Source organism: Apodemus sylvaticus, chromosome 3 (assembly GCF_947179515.1).
Source record: "Apodemus sylvaticus chromosome 3, mApoSyl1.1, whole genome shotgun sequence".
Taxonomy (NCBI): Eukaryota; Metazoa; Chordata; class Mammalia; order Rodentia; family Muridae; genus Apodemus; species Apodemus sylvaticus.
The window spans coordinates 29,730,149-29,754,712 of NC_067474.1; the positions used below are offsets into that span (position 1 = coordinate 29,730,149).

At 39.1% G+C, this 24,564-nt stretch overlaps 1 protein-coding gene across 2 annotated transcripts in view; it reads right to left on the bottom strand.

Annotated features, from left to right (window-relative positions):
• Positions 1-2,541: 2,541 nt before the first annotated feature.
• The window catches only part of Ripk2 (receptor interacting serine/threonine kinase 2), a 41,268-nt gene continuing 19,245 nt past the window's right edge, over positions 2,542-24,564 (bottom strand). For both annotated transcript variants that reach the window (XM_052176127.1, XM_052176128.1), the window contains exons 5-11: positions 18,194-18,243; positions 17,051-17,212; positions 13,380-13,465; positions 8,760-8,846; positions 7,342-7,435; positions 4,235-4,396; positions 2,542-3,698 (exon numbers count right to left, since the gene is read on the bottom strand). In XM_052176127.1, the coding sequence (XP_052032087.1) occupies positions 3,361-3,698; positions 4,235-4,396; positions 7,342-7,435; positions 8,760-8,846; positions 13,380-13,465; positions 17,051-17,212; positions 18,194-18,243 (979 nt within the window). In that variant the 3' untranslated portion in view covers positions 2,542-3,360. The remainder of the gene's footprint in view (positions 3,699-4,234; positions 4,397-7,341; positions 7,436-8,759; positions 8,847-13,379; positions 13,466-17,050; positions 17,213-18,193; positions 18,244-24,564) is intronic.

Genomic DNA, 24,564 nt, shown 5'->3' on the forward strand with positions numbered 1-24,564 from the left:
TGGTGGGGTTGCAAATTGGTACAACCACTCTGGAAAGCAGTCTGGCGGTTCCTCCGAAAACTGGGCACCTCACTTCCAGAAGATCCTGCTATACCACTCCTGGGCATATACCCAGAGGATTCCCCACCATGTAATAAGGATACATGCTCTACTATGTTCATAGCAGCCCTATTTATAATTGCCAGATGCTGGAAAGAACCCAGGTATCCCTCAACAGAAGAGTGGATACAAAAAATGTGGTATATCTACACAATGGAGTACTATTCAGCCATTAGAAACAATGAATTCATGAAATTCTTAGGCAAATGGATGGAGCTAGAGAACATCATACTAAGTGAGGTAACCCAGACTCAAAAGGTGAATCATGGTATGCACTCACTAATAAGTGGTTATTAACCTAGAAAACTGGAATACCCAAAACATAATCCACACATCAAATGAGATACAAGAAGAAAGCAGGAGTGGTCCCTGGTTCTGGAAAGACTCAGTGAAACAGTATTTGGCAAAACCAGAACGGGGAACTGGGAAGGGGTGGGAGGGAGGACAGGGGAAGAGAAGGGGGCTTACGGGACTTTCGGGGAGTGGGGGGGGGGGCTAGAAAAGGGGAAATCATTTGAAATGTAAATAAATTATATCAAATAAAAAAAAAGACAAAAAAAAATAGGATTTGAAAATAAAAAAAAAAAAAAATTAAGCCTTTCTCCTTTCCCTAATGAGAAGGTTCAAAACAAAACAAAGACTATTATCATATAGTGCAAATGATATCTCTGAATCTCTGTTCTACTTACCACTGTCTGTCTTTGCATAAATCTTGGGAAGTAGGACGTAAAGCGAGCATCTTGCCCTATTCTACAGCGTTCCTTTCACTATTCATTAGCGTCATTTATAAAGTGCCTACTCTATGCCAGGCTTTGTTATATGCTGACTGGTCATCCTTAGCACACTGTATCACTTCCCTCAAAACAAGAACATGCAAGCATTCAGTATAGGTCACAGTGAAAATCATCCTGAGACCAGTAATACTACCAAAGGCGGACAGCTTATTGAAAATTCATCTTGATTGTTGATTGTTAACACCTTAGGTTTTTATTATTTATTTATTTATTTATTTATTTTGGCCAGGGGTGGTCCAAGACAACTTTTTCTGTGTAGCCCTGGTTGTCCTGGAACTCACTTTGTAGATCAGGCTGGCCTCAAATTCAAGAGATCTGCCTGCCTCTGCTTTCCTAGTCCTAGGATTAAAGGCATGTGACATGACTGCCCAGTGACACCATCTTCTTATTGTTCAGTGTGCTCTATTCATATAGAAAGTTGTGGAGCTGTGACAATGCATGACTGTACATGTGTATCCCTTACAGTAAGTCATAGGAGAACAAAAGGTGGGTTATAAACATGTAACCACATTATGAATTGTAGACTTTACAGCAAAAGAGCAGGATAAACTTCATTTTTTCAATCTACATATATCAAACATCATCAATATAAGAGAGGAGGGAGGGAGGGTTAGAGGAAGAGAGAGGGAGAGACAAGAGACTAAAAGAGAGTAATTAAAAAAAACCCTTCCTCTTTTTTAATTCCCAAGTTAAATCTTTTTTTGTTGTCTGTCTATTGGAGACAGGGTCTCAGATAGCCCAGGCTTGCTTTGACCTTGTTATGTAGCTAAGGATGACAGATGACTCTGAAGATCTTTTTTTTTTTTTTTGGTTTTTTGAGACAGGGTTTCTCTGTGTATCCCTAGCTGTCCTGGAACTCACTCTGTAGACCAGGCTAGTCTTGAACTCAGAAATCTGCCTGTCTCTGCCTCCCAGAGTGCTGGGATTAAAGGTGTGCGCCACCACTGCCCGGCTGACTCTGAACTCTTGATCTGAGTGCTTCCATCCCCAAAGTTCTGAGATAACAGGTGTGCCACTACACCCCAGTTTTTATTTTCTTACTTTTAAAGGAATTTAATCGCAACTCATGAGTCTAATTGATTTTTATTTTTCTCTTTAAATTTCTGTGTTTCTGAAAGGCCTGTAAAAGTCACATGAAAAGTTATCATTTTAAAATGTCATTTAAATTCTTTAAAGACTTTTCCCCTTTTATTAGATATATGTATGTGTGTGTGTGTGCTGCCTGCAGGTAAGTGGACTGCACACCTGCCTGGCAGCCTGTAGAGGCCAGAAGGTTCTAGCCCCTGGAGCTGGAGTTATTGATGGTTGTGAGGTATCATGTGGGTGCTAGGGACAGAACCTGGGTCTTCTCCCAGAGCAGTCAGCACTCTTAAACGCTGTGCTTATGCATCTCTCCAACCTTGGTGTTTAAATCCTTATTTCAAATTAAGGAATATTCCATTGTCTCCATATGGTCTAAGTCCTTTTATTCCATGTTCATATTGTTTTAGATTATGAATCCGGTGGGTCTTGCAAGTTAAGAGCTTTCAAATTCATCCCTTTTCTCACTTTCTTCTAACTCTGTTAAACAGTTTTCAGAAAAAGGCATCATTTCATATAGGGTCCATTTACTTACACAAGCTAACAACCAGAAGATAAAAACAATGCACACTGTGTTGCCTTTTTATTGTTTCTTGTGAAGTTGGTGTGAGCAAGCTTGGAAACTCCAACACAGAGAGGTGTGGCTGATGTGCGGTCACTGAATGGAGTGAGTTAGATGTGTGGAGGAGCACACCTGCTGTACCTTTCAGTTAAAACACCGTGGTGCGTCACAAAGCAAACAGCTAAGCAAAGGCCGGCCTCCTCCCAACCAGCGGTGCTTGAAGCAGTAGCGGGAAGCAGGCTGCAGCAGGACACACAATGGGCTGCTGGCTCTGGAGACAGACAGGGGGCAACGGGTAAGCAGAGGTGCACGGTGGCCAGTGTTAATAGAAGATTCTTCTGTTTTCTTCATTATGCTCTGCATGCCATGAAACTACCTTCTAAAGAATTTTCTAAATCAAATTTAAAAATGAGTAAGTCTTTGGGGATCTGAACCTGGGATTGGCGAGTGGGGATCCTGCATCACTGTTGTGTAAAGTCAGACTGTACTTTAGAGGGTAATAAAGAATCTGCAGAGAAGGTGAGTGAGAAAGTGCCTTCTGTCAGAAACAAAGACCACTTTAAGGCACTGTTACATACAAGAGAAATGTAATTATTACATAAAAATGTTCAAGTAGTGAAACTGACATAAAAACTGAACTACATAGCATAAAGCAAACTTTTTACTTATATTAATTTAAAAAAAATACTGCAATATGGGAAGAGACTCTTCCAAAAACCTTCAGTGAAGCATCTAATACTTTCATGTTTTTATACAAATATTATACAGGTAACAGAAATATAAATAACCATTTGTAAACTGACTTTCCTCTCAAAGATGGCCCCCTTATAAACTTTTATTTTGAAGGAAATTTGAAGCCGGTGTTCTGGAAACCACAGGTACTTCCGGGTAAGGCTGAAGCCCCATCTGCTTGTTATCTTTCAACTTCTGTACTATAACTTTGGCAAATTCTTCTCCTTGGATGTCAGAGGTATCTAGCAGCTGTCTGACTTTTGAGGTCCTTGTAGGTTTGGTGCTAATGAGTTCATAATCCTCCTTCATGATCAGGTCCCGAGAGAGAAGGGCATCCAGTGATTGGTTAAGGCAGGCTTCAGTCATCTGGCTCACAATGGCTTCCCTCTTACTCTGGATCCACTGTTGTGCTATACCAGCTTGCAGGCGCTCTGCAGAAAAGCAATGCATGAGAATTACAGAGCTGAGGATAGAGAAAGGCAATGGGTGTGATTCTGCATGGAAGTGACTGAGCAGAACACTCCTTCCTGTATGACTGTGCCACTGTGAAGAATATTTTTTGAAAATGCTTCTATTATCTAGGAACTGTCTAGAGACTTGGGCTTTAGCTCCCTATTCACCTTCCAGAAAGAATATATTTCTGTATGCTATGTTGTAGAACAAAATGACTTTGATTTTTGTTTTGTTTCAAATATAAAGGATACCTGCCTATCTGAGAAATGAAAATAGCTTCATTTTACTTTACTAACATTGAAAGTAATACTGCTTCTTACCACTTCCTTCTAGGTTAGAGATTCCTGGAATGCATTTGGTCAGCACTGAGTTCAGAAATGCTTTCCTACTTAAACAAATATTTACTGAAGTATGGAGTGAAAACTAAGAAAACTTGGTATATGGTGAATCTATGTATAGTGTACCTGTAAGGTACGCATTAGCATTTGCAGTGTAACTCACAGCATATACTCACCTGAACTTTTCTCAACCAAGAGTGGACTGATTACAGCCAAGGAGCACGAGGTGGTCCTGCGATCACAGAGGGTTGCCCCTTGTGATACAGAAACGATACCATCCCAGCTGTGGTTTCCAGGACAGTGGTGTGCCTTCAATGAAGCACAGTCTTGAGGTGCACCTATAGAACAGTTCATTACAGGTAGAGTTTTCATTAGATAAAATACCAACAGGTGGGTCACACAGAAGGCAGGCTCTAATGGCTTTCATTTTGCACTGTCATTGATGCTACTTCAGAAATCCAATTCTGAAAATACTTGAAATATTTCTTTGTGTGTGTGTGTGTGTGTGTGTGTGTGTGTGTGAATGTCAGAGGTCAACATGTAGGAGTCAGCTCTCTACCATGTGAGTTCAGATGATCAAACCCATGTTGCCTGCATGGCAGGAAGTACTTTTCACACAGTCATCTTGCCAGCCCTGCAAATACTTTTTAGAGCAATAAACATTCAAACTGAATAGTTTTTTTTTTTTAATACTACTGTTAGTGCTTGCTTGGTCTATGCTTGTAAGTCATAAAGTTTCTCATCTTCTCACAGTTCCATGCTTCTTCCCTGTGAATTCCCCCTTTCCACATTAAATGTGTCTTATGTATGTTTGTCACAGACACAGACTTTTAAGTGCAATAAATCTATATTTGACATGTGTTTTGTACTTTCTCCTCTAGAATACAAGTTGAGTGCTCCAAATATTTACCCTACTTCGAGTTTCTGTAATTATCTTTGTGTCACCATTGAGCCCTCTGAACCTTCAACATTCTCAGAGGCTTACTGCACATCACCTCCCCAACAGGCATTGAAGACGTCCCAAAGAAACATAACATTAAAAAAAAAAAAGATGTAAGTCGTAATCATCATCCGTCTTCACTCTAAACCCCATTTCAGTTCTTAGTTCTAACAGCTGTGTGTTTTCAGTAGCCTTCCTGTACTCAAAGGATAAGCAGGTTGAGAAAGAAATTAGGGAAACGACACCCTTCACAATAGCCACAAACAATATAAAGTATCTTGGTGTGACTTTAACCAATCAAGTGAAAGATCTGTATAACAAGAACTTCAAGTCTCTGAAGAAGGAAATGGAAGAAGACCTTAGAAAGTGGAAAAATCTTTCATGCTCGTGCGTTGGCAGGATTAATATAGTTAAAATGGCCATCTTGCCAAAAGCAATATACAGATTCAATGCAATCCCCATCAAAATCCCAACTCAGTGCTTCATAGAGTTAGAAAGAACAATTCTCAAATTCATCTGTAACAACAAAAAACCCAGGATAGCTAAAACTATTCTCAACAGTAAAAGAACTTCTGGGGGGATCAGTATCCCTGACCTTAAGCAATACTACAGAGCAATAGTGTTAAAACTGCATGGTATTAGTACAGTGACAGGCAGGTGGATCAATGGAAAAGGATTGAAGACCCAGAAATGAATCCACACACCTATGGTCACTTGATCTTTGACAAAGGAGCTGAAAACATCCAGTGGATAAAAGATAGCCTTTTCAACAAATGGTGCTGGTTCAATTGGAGGTCAGCATGCAGGAGAATGCGAACTGATCCATTCTTATCTCCTTGTACTAAGCTCAACTCCAAGTGGATCAAGGACCTCCACATAAAGCCAGACACTCTGAAGCTAATAGAAAAGAAACTGGGGAAGACCCTTGAGGACATTGGTACAGGGGGAAAGTTCCTGAACAGAACACCAATAGCTTATGCTCTAAGATCAAGAACTGACAAATGGGACCTCATAAAATTACAAAGTGTTTTCACAGCTTAATAACATAGTTCAGCTTCATGGCCTTCTCCCTCAGCTAAGGTGAGCAGTCATAAGGTGTCAGGGAGCCGCCGTAATCTCTTACACTGCCTTCCGTGTTTTCCTTTTTCACTGCCCTCACTCCGTCTCCTCTTCAAGTGGCTTCTGCAGGGCCATCATGGTGGCTCAGTGGGCCAAGGTACTTGCTTCACTTGAATTTGAGTCTCAGACTCCACAGTGGAAGGAGATAAATGACTCTCCAAGGATGACTTCTGATCTGTACATGTGCACTGTGCTGCCCACTCCAAACAATAAATTTAAATTTTTTTCTAATTTCAGCCATGATGAACCTTCCTAAAACAAAAATCTGTATCTGATACTCTTCTTCAAGAGTTATTCCCTCCTGAACTTAAAAGCCTAAATTAGCTTAGCAGAATGTAGGAATTCTTTTTTTTAATTGATTATTTTTTTAATTAAAAATATATATGTATAAGCATTTTGTTCTGCATTTATGCCTATAGAGTGTGCATGCTTGGTGTCTATGGCCAGGCAGGTGCTTTGGACCTGGAGTTGTGGCGGTTCTGAGACCCTGATTGCTCTGGAAGAGCAAGGAGTACTCTTTCCCACTGAGCTCTCTCCAGTCCCAAGGAATTCTTGTTAATACTACTGTAATCCTTAATCTTTTATCTCTTTATTTTCACTCTATCTACAAGACAAACAAAATTACCCACTGTTACCCGTTTCCTTGCTTCTGGACTCTATATTGTTCTTTTTATGGAATGTCTATCTGTCATAAGTGGAGGTCAGCCTTAATCAGAAATACAGTCTTCATGAAGACATAACAGAGTAAGATGAAAGTATTCATCAAAGAGCCTGGCATTACCAAAGTCTTGGATTTGCTAGCTTCTTGCTATGTAATCCAGAGAGTTCATAATCTGTAAACAAGGACTAAAACTAGCTCCCTCACACAGCTATTAAAAATACTTTAAGAATGTGTCTTGTTTCCTGCAGTGATATATATATGTATATATATATGTATATCCCTCTTAAAATATAGTTACTATGGTAACTTTGAAACATTTCTCTTTTTTTCTTGTGAGATGAAGAAAAACACCCTTTCCATCATACCACAGAATGCTTTTAATAGAAACATATTTGTTCATCATGCCACTGCTACCTTTACATTTGTAGCCTTGATACTATAAAAAACTGGATCATGAATGTCAATGAGAAATGTGTTCCATGCACAACAGCTGTCTGCCAAGGGTATAATTTGAAAGAAAGTGAAATGGTTATGTAACCACACTGATTGGAAAATTGACATACCCGATAAAAAACCTTTGTCTTGAGGAGCTGATAGGGACCTGGAGGTCCCAGGAGAGTCAGTGTTTCTAGGGAGCAGAGAGGATCCACACGATTCCTAAAGTAAACAGAGGACCAACAGGTTGAGGGGGGGCTGTATACATAAAGTTTTGTAGAAAGGCATTGTCATTAAAATTACATGGCTATAGTTTCTAGAGTCTTGCTTATTAAAATGGAAACCTAGAACTACTATAAATTATAGTTTATGGAACAAAATAAATAAGGTATAAAACCACCACACATAAATGTAATTCTTTTCTACACTTTCATCTACTAAGGATTGAGCCTAGGGCCCCAGATATGCTAGGTGAGTGCTCTACCACTGAGCTATTCCCTCAATCTCTAAGTTTAATGTCTTTATCAACTCAAATGGAAAGGATGGGCAGCAGCTATGCACTAGGACGGGACAGCAGCTATGTACTGGGAACAATCATGCGGCCTTTATGACTCAGAGCGCCTGACAGTGGCTGTAACGATGAATAAGAAACGTGGTTGTCCACCGATGAGAGCAATGCTTGTCTCCGGCTCTTTCAACCCGAAGGCACAGAAAGGTGCTTGGAGGAACTGTGCACATCTTCACTCCTAGCTCTGCCACTGAAGTGCTTACTGCCTTCCAAAACTTCACTGACACCCTGGGCTTTAATGTTTCATCAAAAATGAGCTTATTACCCCCATAGAAGCAGGGGGAGGGGGGATGGGATGGAGGCTTCTGAAGGGACACCTGGAAAGGGGAAACACTGAAATGTAAATAAGAAAATATCCAATAAAAATTAGCTTATTACTCGAGGATCAAATTAGATGCTTTATATAAAAGTGCTTTTGCAACTATGTATTATGGGTCAGTGTGGTGTCTCAGAGGGTAGCCAAGTGGATAACCTGATTTTGATCCTTGAGAACCACATAGTAAAGGAGAGAATGGATTTCTGCAAGTTATCCTTTAACACACATTCATATATCCACATGGACACATGCTGTGTAAACAAATGTAAACAAACTATGTGGTGCGTTTTAATGGTCTTTTGCATGTACTTTACTTTTATGAACCTATAAAGTGGATATATAATCTTGAAATGATTCATAAAAATGACCAGTTAAAGAAATAACTCTTGGAGAGCAACAGAAACTTATTACTTACTGTAAGAGGTGGAAGGGTGCTATAAAACAGTAGTGAAATTATTACCTATGATTTACCTATACACTACCCTAGAGCATCATCCAGAGAGAGAGCAGAGTGATATTTCAAGTTAGAGATTGTCATGACTACTTAGCTAATTATAAATGCTTCCTGTACTTTAGTTTTCCAGCTATACAAAAGGGGTTTGACTAAATTATTTTTTAATATTCTCACATTCCAGTTTAATATAATAGAAGTATATTTGTACCTCCTGTGGAGGATGGTTTGCAGGTATGTTCGGCGATAAATCCATTTTCTTATCACATAAGTGAACAGTACTCGATGCTCTCTGTATCTGGAATGACCATACACATGTTTTAGGTTTACAGAAAAATCAAAGGAAACAAAATCTACATCATTTGGGAATATATAACTTACTTAGGTAGAGACAGTACAAGAACAAGAAATGCTTAGAGAATAGACTTTGCACTCTGCCCCATATTAACTGTTTTAGTAACTAGTATCTCAAGAGTGTTACAGCTTCATCTTTAATGCTTACAAACAAGACTATTTAAAGATTGAAATAATAAAGCATTTGATTCAAGCCAGTTATTCAATGCATTGTGCTTTATCTATCCATAATTGTTATTATGCAAAACTGCATTTCAAGGACTATATTTTAAATTATATGACTATTTGTACTGAAAAGAAACCAAGGATGGGTCAATGTAAAGGTGGTAGTGCATTACCATGGTACAGTGTGTTTGTGTGTGCATGTGTGTATGATGGTCAAGTCTAGAGCCCAGGGATGTGTAACTAACTGACCCCCAAATATATATAATGTATATTGGCCCCATCACCACTCCATTTCCTTCTCTTATGTCCCTCCTACTCCCTTTGAAATTCTACTTCTCATTTTGTCCTCTTTCCTACTTTCATGTCTTAAAAATTAAAAAACAAACAAACAATGGAGTACTAGTCAGCTATTAAAAACAATGAATTCATGAACTTGTTAGGCAAGTGGATGGAACTACAAAATATCATCCTGAGTGAGGTAACCCAATCACAAAAGAATACACATGGTATGCACTTGCTCATAAGTGGATATTAGCCCAAAAGCTTCGAATACCCAAGGATACACAGACCACATGAAGCTCAAGAAGAAGAAGACCAAAGTGTGGATACTTTGATCCTTCTTAGAAGTGGAATCAAAATACCCATGGCTCATAGCCAACCAATAAACTGAGCATAGGGTCCCCAATGGAGGAGCTAGAGAAAGGACATCCCCATAGGAGGAACAATAAAATGACCAACCAGTACCCCCAGAGTTCCCAGGGACTAAACCACTAACCAAAGAGTACACATGGAGGGACCCATGGCTCCAGCTGCATATGTAGCAGAGGATGGCCTTTTCAGACATCAATGAGAGAAGAGGCTATTGGTCCTGTGAAGGCTCAATGCCCCAGTGTAAGGGAATGCCAGGTCAGGAAAGTGGGAGGAGAAGCTGGTAAGCAGGGGTAGGGGAGATAGGATGAGAGTTTTCAGAGGGCTAACAAGGGGATAATGTTTGAAATGCAAATAAAGTAAATATCTAATAAAAAATAAAAATAACTGAGTAAGAACACTGAAAAAAATAAAAAAACTGTATCTCTATATAATATCTATCTATCTATCTATCTATCTATCTATCTATCTATCTATCTACCTACCTACCTACCTACCTATTATTCTACTGAGTTTACTTAGGGTTGCTTGCATGTGCATGGGCTGGGGGGTGAAACTTAACATTAATTTTCCTGTTTGTACATAGAGATAAGGATACTAATTTACCAGGGTTACTATAAAGAAAATTAGAGGCAATGCATGTCAAAGGGCACTAAGATTACTTGCAGGTATTCAATAAAAGGTAGCTGCTGAACGGGTGATTTGTTTCCTTAAGTACAGTAAATACTAAAGTGATTTACTTTCGGCTCCATAAACTAATCTTAGGCTGTCATCACTAAGTCATTCAAAAACCAATCTGGAAGTCTACCCCCTGCCTCAACTCCATTTTCACACAGAATCTCACTCTGTAGTTAGGGACAGGATAGCCTGGCTTTTACTATGTAGACTATGGTGGCCTCAAACTCAGAGCAATCTACCTGCCCCTGCTTCTGGAATGCTGTGACTACAGGTGAAAAACACCACACATAGCTAAGTCTAAAGTCTACTTTTCCTCTCTATATCAGCATAGTATTAATTGTTCTTCAGAACATTAGAAGCCAGTGGGTTCTGCACCCAGCTCCCCATTTCCTACTACAACTTCCTGCTGCATTTGGAGGAAAGGACTGATAGCCATCTGCATACACAGTGTGTCTAGTTTATTACTCAGTAAGCTGTAGTTCAGCAAGTGTTTGTGTATGGATTGAGACTATGTGACCCTTGAGGAGCTGGGTCTTTCTACTGAAGGTACAGAGATCTACCTGCCTCTGTCATCTGAGTGCTGGGGCTAAAGACATGTACCACCACACCACAAAAAACTTTATCTGCATCTTTAAATTAGTTTTGGTTATGTCTGTTATGTAAAGCTTTCCTGACTTTTTACTGAAACATTTCTAATACAGCTCTTTATTAGTAATACCTATTTTTGTTTAGAAAAAAAAACCCAATGAGGTATGATAATTCAAATTGTTTATGTACTAGCGAATCATTCCTAAAGAAGAAAATACAAGAAACTATTAAAGAAAACTTCTAGTTGGGTGGTGGTGGTGGTGCACACTTTTAATTCCAGCACCTGGGAGGCAGAGGCAGGCAGATGTCTGAGTTTGAGGCCAGCTTGGTCTACAGAATGAGTTCCAGGACAGCCAGGGCTATACAGAGAAACCCTTTCTCAAAAAAACCAAAAAACTAAAAAAACAAAACAAAACAAAAAACAACAACAACAACAAAAAAAACAAAAACAAAAAAGAAAACTTCTTTGGTTCAGTTTTTATTTTTTAACATACAGGAAACACTTACTTGGAAAAATCCCAATAGTAAGAACTAGAATTTTAAAATTTTCTATAATTCAAAAATATAGAAAATGCAAGTAAAACCAACCATTCTAGATAGAGAAATATTAAATGTGTATGTGTGCGTTTGTGTAGGACAGAGTCTCATCATGTTGCTCCTGATTCTCAGACTGCCCTGGCTTCAAATTCAGTTCTACAGCCTCTGCCTGTAGAGCAGCTGGCACTAGAAGCACACCACCGTGCTTGGCTTTTAACCTTTTATTCTACTGTATGTGGGGTGTTGTGTGACCATCTTTCTATACTGCAATAATCTCATCTAAAGAAGCCAGCATTTCACCCCACCCACAACTGTAACTTTATGTAAAAATAATACTGTGACATAACAACAATGATGACTCATTGGGTGATTACTAAATGTATACTAAATGTATATCTGAAAATGTATACTTAAGATATAACTTTTAAACATCAAGTCTTATATATAGTCTGTGAGTGTTTAAACTGTTTGAAGACAGGAAAGGGGTGTGGGACAGTTCTTTCTCTCCTCATAGTCAAGACAACAGGCCTTTGTATCTGTTTCATTTTTGTTTAATGATCTACCACTGAACTCTACCCTTGGTCCCCTCCCTCTTTTCATTTTTAGTTTTGAGACAGTGCTAGCTAACTTACCTATGCTGGCCTTGAGCTCACATGGTAGGCCAGGCACACCTTGCATCTGCAATCCTCCTCTTAGCCTACCAGGAGACAGGAGTACAGCATGGTACCACCAGGTCCCTACTCATCTAGCTTTGTTTAGAGAGAGATTAAAAAAAGAGAAACTTGTAAGGAGAAAATAGGAAAAGAAAAGAAAAGACAAAAGGAAGCATTCTTAGCAGTCTGTATTGCACTGGTATCTCTGAAAAAGGCTGTACCCTACCCAGAAATTGGAGAAGTTAGGAAAAGAATTCAGAGTTCATATTTAGATCCTCTAAAATTTGGATACTCTCCATGGTATTTGCAACAAAAAGATATGTTTGTCAATCAATGGAATCAAATGGAAAACTTGGATATTAATATTGCTATGGTAAATCTTTAGTTTGATTATGAATGGTTGTTTCTTTTATATATTAATCTTTAAATGTTATGCTAGTAGGTCCAGCAAAGTAGGAGGGGAAAACAAACTGTCAGTCAATAAAGAAACAATAGATCATGCTTGATCTATTGCCCAAGGGTTGGGCTAGCTGGCAATCTGATTATCATATACACAGCACAATTGAACAAAACCCAGGGAGTGCTAGCCTGTGCTTACTTCGCTCTAAGGATCTATGGATGCTTATAAATCCTCAGTTGTTCTGATTCACAAGAGCTACACTGATCACACAGCTGTCCCAGGTAACTTACACGAACTTTTCTGATAGGTTGGCGTATGCAACGTCTTTGAGTGAGAAAATATAAAAACCAAGGAATAAAAGTATACTTTGGAGGCTCAAATATAACGTGTGACAATTTTACTTCATGATAAATCTCAAACAAAACAAACAAACAGCCCAAGTACTTTAAAGAAGAGTAGGAACTAACCCCCAGAGGTGTCAATACTTAGCAGAAGTAAATACAGACCAACACTTATCACATGCATGGCTGTGAGTGACACAGGGGGTTTGCTGTGCATAGGGGCCTTAGGACAGAGTCTAAGTTCACACCTGATATGCTTCAGATTCTGAAGTTGTTAAATCTGAAGATGGCCCATTTGAATGAAATGGAAATGCCCATTAGTGACAAAGAAAAAGGCAGTAATCAAGACCCTCGTAAATTCTCCCACCTCCAACTCCGGTTTGTTTCTTGGAAACTAAATTAAGACTTCATGAGTGACATACGGTTTTGTAAAGCTCTAAGTTAAAAAATTTCAAAGGGCGATTTACCTTTGCTTTTTTTAGCTGGATAACAGCCTCAAGAAAAGTTATGTCTTCAAATGTTCTCAGAACTGGTTCAAGTTCTATTAAGCATTCTAAAAAGGAAGAAACAAAACCGAAAAACAAAAACCCAACAATTTTAAGTTCAGATCACTTCTAATAATTAAACCGAAATGTCAACATTTATCTTATAAGGCTCCATGTCAATCTTTCAATAAAATGATAACATCCAATTATCTTAAGGAATTTTATTGCTGGCATAAACAGACATGAAGACCAACAGAACTGAATTAGCAGCCTTCAAAAGAACTGTCACCATTCTGGGACACTGATTTTCAATAGAGGGCCTAAAAAGGAAGAAACAAAACCGAAAAACAAAAACCCAACAATTTTAAGTTCAGATCACTTCTAATAATTAAACCGAAATGTCAACATTTATCTTATAAGGCTCCATGTCAATCTTTCAATAAAATGATAACATCCAATTATCTTAAGGAATTTTATTGCTGGCATAAACAGACATGAAGACCAACAGAACTGAATTAGCAGCCTTCAAAAGAACTGTCACCATTCTGGGACACTGATTTTCAATAGAGGGCCTTAAATTCCACAAGGCAAGAATAGCCTTTGAAAGTAAACTCACTAAAACATTTGAATACCCATATTAAAATAGGTCATTTATAACCTTATTGTATGCGATATATAAAAATTAAGTCAAAATAGATCATTCACTTAAATATAAACAAGAGCAAATATTCAAAACCTCGAGTTAGGGAAAATCCTTAGATGTGAGATCAAAAGTAAGATTTCTAGAAACCCAACAACTAGACTTCCAAAAACAAACTTGAACATTGGACTCTAGGGCAGTGGTCCTCAACCTGGGGGCCATGGCCCTATTGGGGGTTGAATGACCATTTTCAGGGCTTGCTCATCAGCTATCCTACATAATAGATATTTACATTATGATTCATAACAGTAGCAAAAGCTATGAAGTAGCAACAAAAATAATTTTAAGGTTTGGGATTACCACAACATGAGTAACCAATTTAAAGGGTCTCAGTATTAGGAAGGTTGAGAACCAGGCTCTAGAGAGAAGACATCCTTAAGAAAAAATGGGAAGCAAAGCCACAGGGCAGGAGTAGGAGAACATATTTCAAGTTGAGTATCTGGTAATGGGCTTGCATGTAGCATGAGGGAAGCACTCTGCCAGGGTGGGTCAGGACGATGGCTCAGTGGGTAAAAGCACTTGCTGTGAAGACTGACTGTCGTAGCCTGATCCCAGCAGCAGGCAAGAATCAAGTCTTGAAAGTTGTCTACTAATCACTGACAGAATACACTTATATACCCCACCCCCACTCACGCCCAAGTATGTGTATTTGTGTGCGCACACACACATGCACACACACACACACACACATACACACACACACACACACACACAGGCACATCCATGTAGACACACAGGCAGGAACATAAGCACTCACATATACATACATGCAGACACATACTCACACATGTGTGTGCACAGGTGAGCTCAAACTCCTGAGTTCAATATATTCTTCTATTTCAGTCTCTCTCCACCACACTCAGCTAAAGGCTTGATTACATGACCTATAGTCAGAGTAGACATGACTGACCGACCACACCCTCCTTAGAGCATTCCTTCTTAGACAAAGATACTCTAGTCTTTCTTTGTAAAAATTGTTCCTCTATACAATTTCTAAGAAATGCCTCAGAGGACTAATATGGATATTTAGTCTTTGCTGAAGGGCTAAATTCTCTATCTAGGGTGATCTAGTCTAAATTACTTGTGTTAGCAACACCTGATTTTACATCATGAGTCTTAGATTCTTCCTTAGATAAAAATATTTACATGTCATTATAGTAGTAGCAGTAATTATAATTCCTTCTACTTGTTGGTTATATGAACCATGTCTGTACATGTTCATACACAATTGGCAATGTGTGAGGGATTTCATTACTTCAAATCAAGGCCAATATCTTATTATCTGTCTTTTTTACCAGAGCGGTTTTAATGGCTTTGGACTGGTATCTCTCCCTTTGTATTTTCTAGTGACGTGAACAACCCCTTTATATGTTTTTCAGCCAACTGCATATTTTCTTTGGTGAAATCCTAATTTATAATTTTAAAAACTACTATTTGTCTTATTATTGGATTAGTCAGAATGCTTTGTATTTCCAGACACAAGTCCTTTTAATAGATATATGATATGAAAATATATTCCAACTACCTGTGGCTTGACTTTTCATGTCTTAGTAATTTATTTGTGTGTGTGTGTGTGTGTGTGTGTGTGTGTGTGTGATGTGAACATATATGATGTATTCATGTATGTGCATCTGCAAAGGGTTGCTCTCTGCTTTCTATACTGAGGCCACGCCAGGTCTCTCTCTTGAACCCAGAGCTCACTAGGCTAGCTAGATTAGTCTAGTCTAGTGACCTAGTCTAGCGACCTAGGCTAGTCTATCTAGCCAGCTTATTCTGGGGCCCCAGTCTCCACCTCCCAAGTGCCAGGATTACAGGCAGGCTGCAGCACACCTGTATAGTATTTATATGGGTGTGGAGAATCCAAGCTCCTGTCCTCAGGCCAGTGTGGCAAGCACTTTCTCCTGTAAGCCAGCTCTCCAGCTGGTTCTTTATTCAAGTACAAAGTTCTAATTTTTAAAAGTTCAATCTCCAAATTTATTTATTGAAAAAAAATGGTCTTTTTAGATCCTATGAATTCAAATCTAAGAACGCTGCCTAGCCAAGGTCTTAAGATGTCCTCCTGTTTATATTTAGAGGTCTGATCTTCCTCTTCCTCTGAAATGTGTCCCAACTTTGGATAACTTTTCTGTGTCTAGAACTGTCACTTGAATTGGACAGTTACGGAGGGAGTTTCCGAACTGTTTTCTCTGTTCTCACACAGTCACTTCCCCATGCAGCAGTCAAGAGGGATTTTGACCTAAACTTGAATTAGATCTCATTGCTACCAGAGGAGACAGGAGCGAGTGGCTCTCCACTACACATGGGGCATAGGTCTGAGGGGCTGGCTGCTCTCTATGGCCTGCTCTCTATGGCATCTTCGCCGTCGTCTGGGTTCACGACGCTCTAAATACACGGGCTTCTTCTTTTATTCCTCGAAAACACAAAACATTTTCCTATCATTTCAGAATTTGCACTTTGGATGTTTTCTTTGCTGGAACTGCTTAGTCCGGGAATGACTGGCTCTGTTTCAAGCTTCCGACAGGAACTCAAATACAAGCTCCTAAAAACCTTTGCCATTCTCCTCATGGGCCAGGATGCTTGTTTTAGTACAGGACTGACTTCACAAGCTGCGTCTTAATCCTTTACTCATCCCCTTGATGCTTTCTCCAGAAGGAGGTTAAACTGAGGAGATGTCACATTTATTCTTTGCTCCCTCTGCTCATCCCAGTGAGGAGGGAGTGCAAGACAGGTTAAGGGAATGGAACATTACTACTATCAAACAACTTCACTTTTCTGTTATGAATTCTCAACCTTTTTCTAAGAGCCATTACTTATATATAAATGTAACAAACAACAAGAGCAAATTAATGTATAGAACAGTTTCAAGATAGGCATGAATTTTCAAGGAAAACTTTATCGATGTATATGTATAATTTCTATCATTCAAAGGTCTAGATTAAAACTGTTGACTCACTCAAGAAAGATGGTCTTTCATCTGGGTTTTGTGCCCATCCACTTTGTATTAGAGAGATCATGAGACCTCGATGAGGTATATCAAATGGCAAATTCTCCTCACTGGTGTCAGGCCGATGTCCCTGAGACACACTGTACATGATCTGCAAAGGATTGATGACCTCTGTCAAAACAAATGTATTTCATTAACTGGAAAGATGCTACTAACACAACTCAAATAAAAATGAGTACATCTTAAAAGTGTTAGTCCAATTCACAGTCTCTTGATACGAGGATTGACCTCCCAGCCAGTAAATCTGGTGCACCTCTTATAGGAGGGATTTACAGTCCCTCCTCCCTAGTCTGTATTTAGACAAGTCATTTGATTTGCTATGTGAGAAGAATCAAACCAGGCAGAGCTCAACAGAGCCTAGCATATCCAACAAGGCACAATAACTAATAATTAATGTGAATGAGAGAAAAATGCTGTCTTTTAGACTACTGAAATGCTAAGGATACTCAGGGTTTAACAAGTTCAACATTACAAACTTCAAAAAAAAAAAAAAAATAAAAAAAAGAAAGAAAATGCCCCAACACTATCTGGGAATGACAAAGGTTATTTTTCAGTGTTTGTGGTATTTATAGAAGAAATAACAATTAAATTTCACACAGAGTTTTATGAATATTATGATCTTGAAAATAGGAATAAACAGGTGTAATGACATGTGCCTTTAATCTTAGCATTTGGGAGGCAGAGGCAAGCAAATCTGTGAGTTCAAGGCCAGCTTGGTCTACATAGTTTAATCAGGATAGCCAGAATTACATAGTGAGACTCTGTCTTAAAAAAAAAAAAGTTCTCATTTTGCAAAGGACAAAAATGAGGACATGAAATTTTGTGGCTTGACCACAGAATTAGTTATTGCTAGAACAAGAACTAGAATTTAAATTTTTCTGATCTTTAAGACAAGTACACTCTTCATAACTGATCCTTAATCTAGTATACTTTATAATATGCAATAGATGCACAACTGAAAATCTGCTATGTTTGTACAGTGTGTTTTATGTACAAAATGAATGGCTAGTATATCTAAAATCTGGTGAGGTTTAGACACTTGAGACATGTGTACCACCCACATGCTGTCCTCTGGAATAAAAGTATACATACCTTCAAAAGGCTGTTTTCTGGATAACACTTCCCACATGATAACTGCATAGCTGTTTAAGTTAGAAAGTTATAAATCATAAGCAAACTTTGTATACAAACTAGAAAAGCATTATTTAAATACAACAGCATTTTTGAAGATGATAAGGTAAAGAATCACCATGTACAGTCAGAATGGTGAATGTTCATATATATCTGAAATTGATTTTAAAAATAATTAATTTTAATGAAGAATATGAAGTTACCATAATAATGGCCTAGTGCTGCTACTCACCAGGAAAAATATTTGGGAAAATTTGTTCTAAATATAAAGATAAATGTAACCTTTAATATGACATCCTTATTTTTCACAAAAAGTTAAGAGCAGTAACAGAAGACTAATATAGTACTGTTCTACTGACTTTTTCTTGATACAGTTTCAGTTCAGCTGCAAATTGCCTGGTTTATATTTGGAATAGTTTATATTTGGAATAAATAAGCAGAAAACAGAAATTCTGCAATATCTTCAAATGAATAATGAGTTCAAAAACAATATGTGAACTTGATTAGGTACAAACAGATTATCTTAGAGAAAAGTGAGGATTACAGAGAAAATACCACCCAAATCAAGTAAAAATATTTCATGTTTCTCCCCTTTTGGGAAAAGATCTTAACCAATTCTACATCTGATAGGAGGCTAATACCCAATATATACAAAGAACTCAAGAAGGTAGACTCCAGAGAATCAAATAACGTTATTAAAAATGGGGTGCAGAGTTAAACAAAGAATTTTCAACTGAGGAATATAGAATGTCTGAGGAGCACCTAAAGAAATGTCCAACATCTTTAGTCATCAGGGAAATGCAAATCAAAACAACCCTGAGATTCCTCCTTTAACCAGTCAGAATGGCTAAGATGAAAAACTCAGGTGACAGCAGAGGGTGGCAAGGACGTGGAGAAAGAGGAACACTCCTCCATTGTTGGTGGGATTGCAAGCTGGTACAATCACTCTGGAAATTCAGTCTGGCAGTTCCTCAGAAAATTGGATATAGTATTACCTGAGGATCCAGCTATACTACTCCTCTGCATATACCCAGAAGATGCTCCAACATATAATAAAGACACATGCTTCACTATGTTCATAGCAGCCTTATTTATAAAGGCCAGAAGCTGGAAAGAACCCAGATGTCCTTCAACAGAGGCATGGATACAGACAATGTGGTACATTAACACAATTAAAATCAGCTATTAAAAACAGTTATTAAACAGATACTAAAAACAGCTATTAAAATCACCTATTAAGAACAATGAAATCAGAGCAGCGGTGCTGGCAGCGGCGGGGGCAGCAGCAGCTCATCCAGCGGAAGGGCCACCCTCAGTGGAACCAAGGCGACAGGGGCCAGGCAGGCCCTGCGCCTGCTACCACTGACCATCGCTGGCCAGCCGGGCTGCAAGCTGCGGAGTTACAGCGCTTTTCACCGCACTGAAGCCACATCAGAATTCTGCCTCCCACCAGTCAGTTACGAGAGAGAGGCTCTTTGCCATCTTGGCTCTTGGACGCCCAAGAGAACTGACAGCCTGAGGTACGCAGACTTAGCCCGAGGCCAACATTGCAGGGGTCTAAGCCCAACAGGCCCTGGGCTGATTGGGGCCATCGGTGTGCCAACCCAGCCATGAGGTTGTTTGCCAGGCAGTCTGTCCCAGCACTTAAAGGAAGTGCACACAGCCATTTTGGCTACAGGATGCCAGAGAGTTCTAGCAGGCAAAGCTAGCTAACAGTCATAGCCCGAGACCAATGCCTCGGGGGTCTAAGCCTGACAGGCATTGGACTGCACCCAGGCCCTGGGCTGTCCAGTGAGCCATCCCATAACCCCTAAAGAAATAGAAGGGGTCATAGAAAGTCTTCCCGCAAAAAAAAAAAAAAAAAAAAGGACAGAACCAGATGGTTTCAGTGCAGAATTCTATCAGACCTTCAAAGAAGACCTAACACCAATACTCTTCAAACTATTTCACAAAATAGAAATGGAAGGAACACTACCCAATTCCTTCTATGAAGCCACAATTACGCTGATACCAAAACCACACAAAGATCCAACAAAGAAAGAGAATTTCAGACCAATTTCCCTTATGACCATCAATGCAAAAATACTCAATAAAATTCTTGCCAACCGAATCCAAGAACATATCAAAACGATCATCCACCATGATCAAGTAGGTTTTATCCCAGGGATAAAGGGATGGTTCAATATATGGAAATCCATCAACGCAATCCACTACATAAACAAACTCAAAGAAAAAAAACCACATGGTCATTTCATTGGATGCTGAAAAAGCATTTCATATAATTCAGCATCCTTTCATGCTTAAAGTCTTGGAAAGAACAGGAATTCAAGGCCCATACCTAAACATAGTAAAAGCAATATACAGCAAACCAGTAGCCAACATCAAACTAAATGGAGAGAAACTTGAAGCAATCCCACTAAAATCAGGGACTAGACAAGGCTGCCCCCTCTCTCCTTATCTTTTCAGTATTGTACTTCAGGTACAAGCTTGGGCAATTAGACAACATAAGGAGGTCAAAGGGATACAAATTGGAAAGGAAGAAGTCAAACTATCACTATTTGCAGATGATATGATAGTCTACCTAAGTGACCCAAAAAACTCCACTAGAGAGCTACAGCTGATAAACAACTTCAGCAATATTGTGGCAGGTTACAAAATCAACTCAAGCAAATCAGTAGCCTTCCTATACTCAAAGGATAAGCAGGCTGAGAAAGAAATTAGGGAAATGACCCCCTTCACAATAGCCACAAACAGTATAAAGTACCTTGGGGTGACACTTACCAAACATGTGAAAGATCTGTATGACAAGAACTTCAAGACTCTGAAGAAGGAAATGGAAGAAGACCTCAAAAAATGGGAAAACCTCCCATGCTCATGGATCGGCAGGATCAATATAGTTAAAATGCCATTTTGCCAAAAGTAATCTACAGATTCAATGCAATACCCATCAAAATCCCAACTCAGTTCTTCATAGAGTTGGAAAGAACAATTCTCAAATTCATCTGGAATAACAAAAAACCCAGGATAGCTAAAACTATTCTCAATAACAAAAGAAATTCTGGGGGAATCAGTATCCCTGACCTCAAACAATACTACAGAGCAATAGTGTTAAAAACTGCATGATATTGGTACAGTGACAGGCAGGCAGATCAATGGAATAGGATTGAAGATCCAGAAATGAACCCACACACCTATGGCCACTTGATCTTTGACAAAGGAGCCAAAAACATCCAGTGGAAAAAAGATAGCCTTTTTAACAAATGGTGCTGGTTCAACTGGAGGTCAGCATGCAGAAGAATGCGAATTGATCCATCCTTATCTCCTTGTACTAAGCTCAACTCCAAATGGATCAAGGATCTCCACATAAAGCCAGACACACTAAAACTAATAAGAAAGAAACTGGAGAAAACCCTTGAGGACTTGGGCGCAGGGGAAAAGTTCATGAACAGAACATCAATAGCATATGCTCTAAGATCAAGAATAGACAAATGGTAACTCATAAGATTACAAAGTTTCTGTAAGGCAAAGGACACCATCAAAAGGACAAATCGGCAACCAACAAATTGGGAAAAGATCTTCACCAGCCCTATATCAGATAGAGGGCTAATATCCAATATATAGAAAGAACTCAAGAAGTTAGACCCCAGAAAGCCAAATAAGCCTATTAAAAAGTGGGGTACAGAGTTAAACAAAGAATTTTCACCTGAACAACTTCGGATGGCTGAGAAGCATCTTAAAAAAATGCTCAAGTTCATTAGTCATTAGGGAAATGCAAATCAAAACAACCCTGAGATTTCACCTTACACCAGTCAGAATGGTGAAGATTAAAAACTCAGGAAACTGCAGGTGTTGGCGAGGATGTGGAGAAAGAGAAACACTCCTCCACTGCTGGTGGGGTTGCAAATTGGTACAACCACTCTGGAAATCAGTCTGGCTGGCGGTTCCTCAGAAAACTGGGCATGTCATTTCCGGAGGATCCTGCTATACCACTTCTAGGCATATACCCAGAGGATTCCCCTGCAGGTAATAAGGATACATGCTCTACTATGTTCATAACAGCCCTATTTATAAGAGCCAGAACCTGGACAGAACCCAGGTATCCCTCAAGGGAAGAATGGATGCAAAAAATGTGGTATATATACATAATGGAGTACTATTCAGCCATTAGAAACAATAAATTCATGAAATTCTTAGACAAATGGATGGAGTTGGAGAACATCATACTATGTGAGGTAACCCAGTCTCAAAGATTAATCATGGTATGCACTCACTAATAAGTGGATATTAGCCTAGAAAATTGGAATACCCAAAACATAATCCACACATCAAATGATGTACAAGAAGAACGGAGGAGTGGCCTGGTTCTGGAAAGACTCAGTGTAGCAGTATAGGGCAATACCAGAACAGGGAAGTGGGAAGGGGTGGATGGGAGAACAGGGGGAGGGAAGAGGGCTTACAGGACTTTCGGGAGTGGGGAGCTAGAAAAGGGAAATCATTTGAAATGTAAATAAAAAATATATCGAATAAAAAAAAAACCTCTACCAGAGCACTCCTACAGCTGATAAACAACTTCAGCAAAGTGGCAAGTTATAAAATCAACTCAAGCAAATCAGTGGCTTTCCTATACTCAAAGGATAAGCAGGCTGAGAAAAAAATTAGGGAAATGACCCCCTTCACAATAGCCACAAACAGTATAAAGTATCTTGGGGTGACTCTTACCAAACATGTGAAAGATCTTTACAAGACAAGAACTTCAAGACTCTGAAGAAGGAAATGGAAGAAGACCTCAAAAAATGGGAAAACCTCCCATGCTCATGGATCACCAGAATCAATATAGTTAAAATGGCCATTTTGCCAAAAGCAATATACAGATTCAATGCAATACCCATCAAAATCCCAACTCAATTCTTCACAGAGTTAGAAAAAGCAATTAACAAATTCATCTGGAATAACAAAAAACCCAGGATAGCTAAAACTATTCTCAGCAACAAAAGAAATTCTGGGGGAATCAGTATCCCTGACCTCAAGCAATACTACAGAGCAATAGTGTTAAAAACTGCATGGTATTGGTACAGAGACAGGCAGGCAGATCAATGGAACAGGATTGAAGATCCAGAAATGAACACACACACCTATGGCCACTTGATCCTCGACAAAGGGGCTGAAAACATCCAATGGAAAAAAGATAGCCTTTTCAACAAATGGTGCTGGTTCAACTGGAGGTCAGCATGCAGAAGAATGCGAATTGATCCATCTTTATCGCCTTGTACTAAGCTCAAATCCAAATGGATCAAGAACCTCCACATAAAGCCAGACACTCTGAAGCTAATAGAAAAGAAACCGGGGAAGACCCTTGAGGACATTGGTACAGGGAGAAAATTTCTGAACAGAACACCAATAGCGTATGTTCTAAGATCAAGAATTGACAAATGGGACCTCATAAAATTACAAAGTTTACGGCAAAGGACACCATTAAAAGGACAAATCGGCAACCAACAAATTGGGAAAAGATCTTCACCAATCCTACATCAGATAGAGGGCTAATATTCAATATATATAAAGAACTTAAGAAGTTAGACTCCAGAAAACCAAACAACCCTATTAAAAAATGGGGTACAGAGTTAAACAGGGAATTCTCACCTGAAGAACTTTGGATGGCGGAGAAGCATCTTAAAAAATGCTCAACTTCATTAGTCATTAGGGAAATGCAAATCAAAACAACCCTGAGATTTCACCTTACACCAGTCAGAATGGCTAAGATTAAAAATTCAGGAGACAGCAGGTGTTGGAGAGGATGTGGAGAAAGAGGAACACTCCTCCACTGCTGGTGGGGTTGCAAATTGGTACAACCACTCTGGAAATCAGTCTGGCGGTTCCTCCGAAAACTGGGCACCTCACTTCCAGAAGATCCTGCTATACCACTCCTGGGCATATACCCAGAGGATTCCCCACCATGTAATAAGGATACATGCTCTACTATGTTCATAGCAGCCCTATTTATAATTGCCAGATGCTGGAAAGAACCCAGGTATCCCTCAACAGAAGAGTGGATGCAAAAAATGTGGTATATCTACACAATGGAGTACTATTCAGCCATTAGAAACAATGAATTCATGAAATTCTTAGGCAGATGGATGGAGCTAGAAAACATCATACTAAGTGAGGTAACCCAGACTCAAAAGGTGACTCATGGTATGCACTCACTAATAAGTGGATATTAACCTAGAAAACTGGAATACCCCAAACATAATCCATACATCAAATGAGGTACAAGAAGAAAGGAGGAGTGGCCCCTTGTTCTAGAAAGACTCAAGTGAAGAAGTATAGGGTAA